Source organism: Pyxicephalus adspersus, chromosome 2 (assembly GCF_032062135.1).
Source record: "Pyxicephalus adspersus chromosome 2, UCB_Pads_2.0, whole genome shotgun sequence".
Taxonomy (NCBI): domain Eukaryota; kingdom Metazoa; phylum Chordata; class Amphibia; order Anura; family Pyxicephalidae; genus Pyxicephalus; species Pyxicephalus adspersus.
The window spans coordinates 1,982,648-1,990,597 of record NC_092859.1 but is presented as its reverse complement, the minus strand read 5'-3'; the positions used below and the strand labels follow the sequence as shown (position 1 = coordinate 1,990,597).

Below are 7,950 nucleotides of genomic sequence, written 5' to 3'. Positions count from 1 at the left end.
AGGCTGTGTATGGGGTAGGTAGATGGGAAGGCTGTGTATGGGGTAGGTAGGTAGGAAGGCTGTGTATGGGGTAAGTAGGTGGGAAGGCTGTGTATGGGGTAGGTAGATGGGAAGGCTGTGTATAGGGTAGGTAGGTTTTGGAAGGCTCTGTATGGGGTAGGTAGGTGGGAAGGCTGTGTATTAGGTAGGTGGGTGGGCAGGCTGTGTATGAGGTAGGTAGGTGGGAAGACTGTGTATGGGGTAGGTAGGTGGGAAGGCTGTGTATGGGGTAAGTAGGTGGGAAGACTGTGTATGGGGTAGGTAGGTGGGAAGGATGGATGAGTCTGGCTGCAGCATTCATATTAGATTGTAGGAGAGGAGAGAGTCGGGTTATTAGAATACCGGAGAGGAGGAGGTTACAGTAGTCCAGACAAGAGATAATGAGAGCGTGTACATGGAGTTCGGTGGTCTCTGGGGACAGGTAGGGGGGGATTTTGGAGGTGAAAGTGGCAGGACCTGGAAATGTTCTGATTATGGGGGGGTAAAGGAGAGGGCAGAGTCAAAGGTGACACCAGACCAGGACCTGTTCCTTTGCTAAAAGATTGCCCTTAATAGCCCCAATTAATAAATGTAACAATACGCAAATACCAACTAAATACCCCCAACCCTCACCTTGCCCCATCCTCCCTATATATTTCTTTTTCCGTAGTCTTTTGGTCTGGTGAGGTCATGGCTGCCTCCTCGTCCTCCTCCAGTAGGTGAGCTGGCATCTTCCAGGACTGATTGGCTGTACTGAAATGTCAATGGCCATCAGTCCTGAAATGCTGTGGGCCCATTTTTCATGAAAATGTGCCCCCTGGAGGCGGGGCAAGTATGACAGGCTGGACCAACAGAGTAATGGTAGAATGATGTAGTGTCGATCTGTCCAAAGTCAAGGACATTGCTGGAGCAGTAAGAAGGTAAGAGAAAGGGAAGGTGGGGGACATGAGCTCCCAGAAAAGTAAGAATAATACCACTTTACAAATAAAAAATACACATGACCTGTTTTTCCTGTCTGCCTGAGAGTAAAATGCTTTCAGGTCTTGTCCCTCCCCCAGACTTTAACTGGACAGTGAATGTAGAAGCCAAGTCAAAACTTCATTTTTATCCCCAATGAGTACAAATGTATTCATTGTGAATGAATATGAACAGAGCACTCCCTAGTGGATCAATGATAAATTACATCTTCTACTTAACCCATGTACCTGTATGTCTGCCCATGTCTACCTAATACCTTTCAGATGCTTTCACTCCTCTCTCTGTTTGCACAGATAAACCAAGAACTTTCCTTGAACTTGTAAATGTTTATAACTATGCTGCTCAGAACGTCATTTTTATTTGTACCATGTTGTTTGCACCGCAGTCTCCATCATCTCGGGGGTCTAGAGGTCAGACTCCAGAAGATGACCCCCAGCTCCCCTGACACTGTGACACATCTCGGGATAGAAAAGGCTGGAGACATGAATCTGCTGTACAGGAAGAGTCGGGTGGAGTGGAGACAGAAAGAAGAGGAGCCTAAGAAGAGGTAGGATGGGGAGAATTATTCCTTTTCACCCTCTGGTCTTTTTCTCAGAGGAATAAAAAAACAAATCCATGATATGAGGAATGTCCTCCCTGATCTTCATTCATTTATCAGTGTACAACACATAGAGTCTGGAGTATTTGTTGTAAGTATAGTGTTACAGTAAAGGTAGTAAATCAGGATTATTTGCTGTAAGGACTGTCAGACTTCCCTGTTCTCTAGGTCATTGGCTCAGGGGTGAAATACATTTCCTGTGAAAGTAAAATCTAGTGGTTAAGCAACATACAGTTTTTTAATTTAAAAAATATTTTATTATGCCTGTCTAAGCTTTTTTTTAATAAAGACTTAAAAACTATGGTTGCCTTTTTTATATAGAATATCTAGCCCAATAATAAAGAGATTCCTCTTGCAGTCCACCTAGATTCCCTTTACAGTAAATATTCCACAATCAGACCGCTCTTACCATAAATAATCCACCGCATTGTTACGAAATTCTAGTAAAAGCTCCACAGTCAAGAAAAGTATAAAATAGTTATATGTCATTGTATTGTAATGAAACTCTTCCATGGGGATAATTTATAAATTCACCATGTTTCCATGTTCCCTTTCAGCTCTGGTAAGGTCCGGGACATGGCCTCATTCCGTCGCCACTTTCGAATGGGCTTCATGACCATGCCAGCCTCTCAGGAGCGGGCCCCCCTCCCTTGTGCTAGTGCCATGGCCCCTCGATCCCTTTCCTGTCACTCGGTGGGCAGTGCACCAGAGGATAGTGGAAATGAAGGGGGTCCACCTGGGAGGAGGGCCCCGGCTAAACCCAAGAGGAACCCCAGCACAAAACTCAGCTTTGGAGGAGATGGGAGGACAGCAGAGGAACGTAGGCTCAGAAAAGAAGGTAAGAGAAGGCAAATATATAAAAATAGTAGATGCAGGGATACCCAAAGCTTTTACAGCTCTTATAGATCAATGTTCTCCCCAGCTTTTCAGAAACCACCTGGCTGGCTGTTTTTGGATGGTTACTGAAAAGCTGGGTTACATTATGGGTATAACCAACCACCTACAGCTTCTTCTAGGTTATAGAACTAATATATATATATATATATATATATATATATATATATAAATGTGCTCTAATTATATATATAAATGTGTGTTCTTGCAGCTCTGTAAATGTTTTTATGCAGCTTAATAGTCACAAGCACTGGAAATGTTTCAAGCAATGCGTGCTGAGAATTAGGCCTTTTAGCAGCTATCCAAAGGGTGAACAAAAGTGCTCATTGTATTCTACGGATCTCTATACCTTACTAACCACACATCATGTGCCATGTTCCTGCAAATCTGCAAATAACCTCAACAAGATAAGCTGATTTTATACCTTTAGTGATATGCCAGCCTAAATCTTTAAAGGGTATTTGGGTTGATAACTGGCCAGGGTGGGATTTCCTTTGGTTTAGGGCCATTGCTGAAGTTTATAGTAGATGAGATTGTATGGGAATGGTCTAAGTTGGAGGCCACAGCCACAGGAAAACCCAGAAAACACTGAAGGTAGCTTTTAGTAGACGTGATTATAAAAGTTTTCTACATTTATTCTTGATTTAGATAGTGACCCTGTTACTAACATAGGCCTCCTATCCTATAGTAGTGATACAAAACATATTCAAAGAACAGAAATGAATGATGAATAATATTCACTTAACCAAGCAAAGATGATTTGGTTGCGGTACAGTCTGTACCTTGTGTTTTAAGATGTGCAGTGAACTCTTCAATTAACTCTATCAGCAGATCCCTCAATTCAAAAAAGCTGCCCTTTTGGACGGCTCCCACTGGTCCACCCGCGCCACTATTTCTCCAACAAATTAACCACTAATAAATTGTATTGTCATTGTATTGTAGTGAAACCTTTCCATGGGGATAATTTATAAAGTCGCCATGTTTCCGAATCATCTTTACTTGGTTAATTGAACAATATTCATTGTTCATTTCTGTTCTCTGGATAATTACAATTATTTACCTGGTCAGCAACACCCATCCAGTACCAAACTACTTCTCTTTATAATTTACAGTGGGCGATTGAAAAAGTCCAAACCGCCATCTTGGTTTTGGTTTTATCCTCAATATATTCCTAAACACTGGCCGGCATCCGGCGTCTGTTCTATCTGGTCAAAAGTGTCAGCAATTTTACCAAGTCCCTCAATCCCCTGAAGAAGCCCCACTGGGCAAAACGGGTTGGGTAATTAAGATACCTATAAGAACAATATCGATGTGAGATTGTTAACACAATATTATACTGACCTTGTATCAATTATTTTCTATATTGTATGTTTTGTATCACTACTAGAATAGAAGGCATATGTTAGTAACAGGATCACTAAATCAAGAAGACATTTATAAAACTTTTATAATCATGCCCACTAAAAGCCTGTCTTTTCCCAAACCCCTTTCCCTTCTCTTTTCAACAATGACAATCCAGGCTAGGCAACTAAATGTCGTCCTATTCATTGAACACCCCTCCTCTCCCCACCTCCAAAAAAACATGAACACTGAAGGGAGCTGTCCAAGTAACAGCCTAGGAAGAACTTGGGAAAGCTGGGAAAGTCTAAGCTAAAATGAACATTGCAAAGCAAACTAAACAATAACAAAAATCCAACTTCTAAGCTACCCACAGACGTCAGATGATTGGCCCCCGAGAAGACAAAATCAAACAGCATTCTTCTGACATTGTTCATCTATCTGCCCTGGTATTTCTATGCCATGGGGCCATAGAAAATGTTCTCTCTAATAAAGTTATCTTTCTTTTGTAGGGTCCCTAAAAAGTGCCTCTGACTCTCGCCGCTTGCCACCACAGAAACCACAGCGCAGCCCACACACGCACCTCTCAGCTTCATTTGATGAGGCCTACGCCAATCGTCCAGCCTCTTCATCTGCCATTCTCGCTCCCTCAACTCGCGCCTCTTCCCCTTCTCCCGAAGAGCCTGTCTATATTGAGATGGTCGGCAATGTCTCCCGGAGACCTCCACCACCTCCCACCCCAGCTCCACCAGAAGAAGAGTCAGATGGTGAAGAAGAAGCTATATATGAGGAAATGAAGTACCCAGTCCATGAAGAGCAACCATCCATCCCACGCCATCCTCAGCGTCGCCGACCACCACCACCTAGAACTCCTGAGGTCGACATTCCTCCGCCTTTCCCCAACCTCCTGCAGCACAGACCTCCTCTTCTAGGTGAACCCTCTGGCAAAGGTCAAAAAGTCACAAAGCCTTCACAACCTGTGTCATCCAAGCTGCCAGTGCCCCACAAAGAGGTGCCTTCCATAGCTTCTTCGTCTTCTGTTCACCTGCCGCCATCAGGTCGTGCCCGCAGCCACTCCACCCCGCTACCACCTCAAAATTCAGTCCAGCGCAGGCCAGACTCCGAAACCCCACGAGGATCGGCTTGCTCACAGGAAAAAGGGGGATCCATGTTGCCTGTTCCTCATGGACACGCACGGGACAAAGCCCTTTCCTACACCATGGTGTATTCTTCCGTTAAGGTGACACATTCACTCTTACCAGCCTCACAGTTAGAGGAAAAGACTGAAAGGGAAATTTCAGTCTTGTCCGGACTCATCTGCCCAGCATCCCGTGCAGCAGCAGGGACGCCAATCCCCAGTCGGCCTCCGTCAGCACACCTCCACCAAGTACAAGGGGAGCAGGCTTCTCCTCCTGTCTGGACGTACCCTACAAGCAAGAGACCACCAGCATATGAGAACAGCATAAAGGGCTCAAGAACACCCATCGTTCAGGCCTCAGAACCGCGTGGAAGCGGATCAGGACAGATGGAAGAAAACCGAGCTGGTTCAGCATGGGAATTGCAAAGAAGGATGTCATGTGGGCGTAGAAGTCAACTAGGAGAACGTAAGACAATACATCTATCTGGGTTCTGTTCCTTAAGTAGCCATGTCTTCCTATAAACATAAATACCAATTCACAGCAGCCCATAAAGGAAAGTGACCAACTCTGATTGACAAGCTACTGCCTAATATTTTCATAAATGGGCACGCTTTCATTTATGTGCTGTGTGAGTTTATTATAGAAGCATGCAATGATAATGAAAAAAGAACAATCTACTCCAAACACAGATAGCCAGGATAGCCTCTGAGCTAAAAATCTTAGCTTAATGTATACTGTTTCCTATTCGTTTGCAAAATTCTTTCAGTAAAGCGGCACAACTCACTTTACGGCACAACAAGGAGGAAGCCCACCCAAAAGTAATATATTATCATGATTCCTGACTCATACACCAATGTGCATGCAGTTTACTCTCTCTTTTGGCATTTTGTTTGGGTGACTCCATTTGTCCCTTGGCAGCTGTGCCATCCTAGGTCATGGCCTGTGTTGGCTTGAAACATCTCTGCCTCTATTGATGCTGTGCAAATGAGGGGAAACTTTTGGTGACCCCAGCAAAAAATGACACAGTAACATTGTGTGGATGACACTATTTGGCCTATCCAGGTTTGTTTGGTGGGTAAAGCATGAATGATCACACATTGGGCCTGATTTATTAAAGCTCTCCAAGGCTGGAAAGGATACACTTTTATCAGTAAAGCTGGGTGATCCAGCAAATCTGAAATGGATCTGGTCCAGGATTAGGAACATTTGCTAACAAATAGGAAATTCTTTTAGGAAATTTATTCTAGGTTTGCTGGATCACCCAGCTTCACTGATGAAAGTGTATCTTCTCCAACCTTGAAGAGCTTTAATAAATCAGGCCCAATGAGAAGTGGCTTGTGAGTTCTTTAACCCCCCTGGTGGTATTCCCAAGTGTGGCGCGGGGTGAATTTTATGTACCATAAGCGGTAACCCCTAGCCACACTTGGGGTAGGAAAAAAAAACTCCTACCTGCTTCCCTCAATCCAGCGGCGTCTTCAGCGGCTCCTGCATCCACGATGTGATGGGTGAAGCATCGGTAGGCTGGGGAGGACTGACCGGGCGGGAAATTTACATTTAATCTGCTTTTAAAACATTGATCAATGTAAAAAATTTATAAAAAAATAAATTCAAAAGTTTATACTATTATTGTACCAGTTTAGAGAAATTTTTAAATAATTTTTTAATAAAATTATTAAATTCATTATTTTTTATAATTATTTAATATATTTTAATTTATGATTTGTGTTTCAAACGTATCATATCCAGGAGTTAATCCTAAGAATTACAGGCCTAAAATATTAAACAACAAATTTCCACGCAATACAATGTACCGCTATTGACATAAAAATACAGACATAATCAGACCGCTAGGGAGGTTAAGTCTGACAATATAGGCAAAAGTCAAATAACTCTAAGTAGTGCTTAATATGAGGACTGTAGATAGATCTGTTGCAGACAGCAGGAGATAAAACACCTTCTTATCCTTGCTCACCACACAAATTAGATTCAGCACAATTTTGGCCAACACATACATGTAAAATGAGGTTCCGGCATTTTCTCAATACAGAACTTTCACATTTCACACTGTCACATGGAGAATCCTATCTAAAAATTTATAACAACTAACCAACATTTTTTTCATATTTTAATAATCCACACAAATCCCATTTATTCTTAGCATTATATGATCGCGTTCAATAAAATAACAGTGCTGTCTGTTGATAACAATGAAGACTTTGTTTTTCTAGCAATTACAGATGGCTCCCGCATCTGGAATGGGAATCTTGGGAGATCAGAGAAGGGGGCCCATACACCTGTGGTATCTGGAATTCCTGTTCGGAGTCAGCAGAGCCTGGATAGTTCGATGGCTCGTGGAGTGGCCAGGACTGGGCTTCCTGTGCCCTGTCAGACCTTTCCAGCATGCCATCGGAGTACAGGTATTTATTATAAAATTACATGGGTATATTGCTAATCACTTACAGAACATGAAGAAAAAAATAAACAAAGATTCTACTTCTTTATTCAGTGTTTTCAGATGATGTCTTGAGTCCTACCGATGCAGCCATCTTAATTGCTTTGATGTACAGCTCAGTCCTCTTAGAGGCTTCATAGTTTTACATGGACAGCATATCACAGAGGGTCTCTGTATGCCTAAATAAAGAACACAGCCCCTGTCAGGAGCTTACTGTATACATAAATGTTGAGCATAGTTCTTTCAAAGACAGTTTGTAGGCTTATACCAACAATAAAGCCCTTTAAAGGCTCTCTGTAAGCCTAGTCATAGAACACAGTCCTTTCATGGGCTCACTGTAGGCTTAGATGGGGTACACTGTCCTTTCAGGGTCTCTCTGTAGGCTTAGATAGAGAACAAAGTCCTTTCAGAGGCACTCTGTAGACATAGATGGAGAACACAGTCCTTTCAGGGGCTCTCTGTAGACATAGATGGATAACACAGTCCTTTCAGGGGCTCTTTGTAGGCTTGGATTGAGATCACAGTCCTTTTAC

The 7,950-nt window shown here is 42.9% G+C and overlaps 1 protein-coding gene across 2 annotated transcripts in view; it reads left to right on the top strand.

Annotated features, from left to right (window-relative positions):
* The window catches only part of NYAP1 (neuronal tyrosine phosphorylated phosphoinositide-3-kinase adaptor 1), a 25,254-nt gene that overhangs the window by 7,892 nt on the left and 9,412 nt on the right, over nt 1-7,950 (top strand). For both annotated transcript variants that reach the window (XM_072399246.1, XM_072399247.1), the window contains exons 3-6: nt 1,382-1,543; nt 2,152-2,432; nt 4,339-5,430; nt 7,194-7,382. In XM_072399246.1, coding sequence (XP_072255347.1) covers nt 1,422-1,543; nt 2,152-2,432; nt 4,339-5,430; nt 7,194-7,382 — 1,684 coding nt within the window. In that variant the 5' untranslated portion in view covers nt 1,382-1,421. The remainder of the gene's footprint in view (nt 1-1,381; nt 1,544-2,151; nt 2,433-4,338; nt 5,431-7,193; nt 7,383-7,950) is intronic.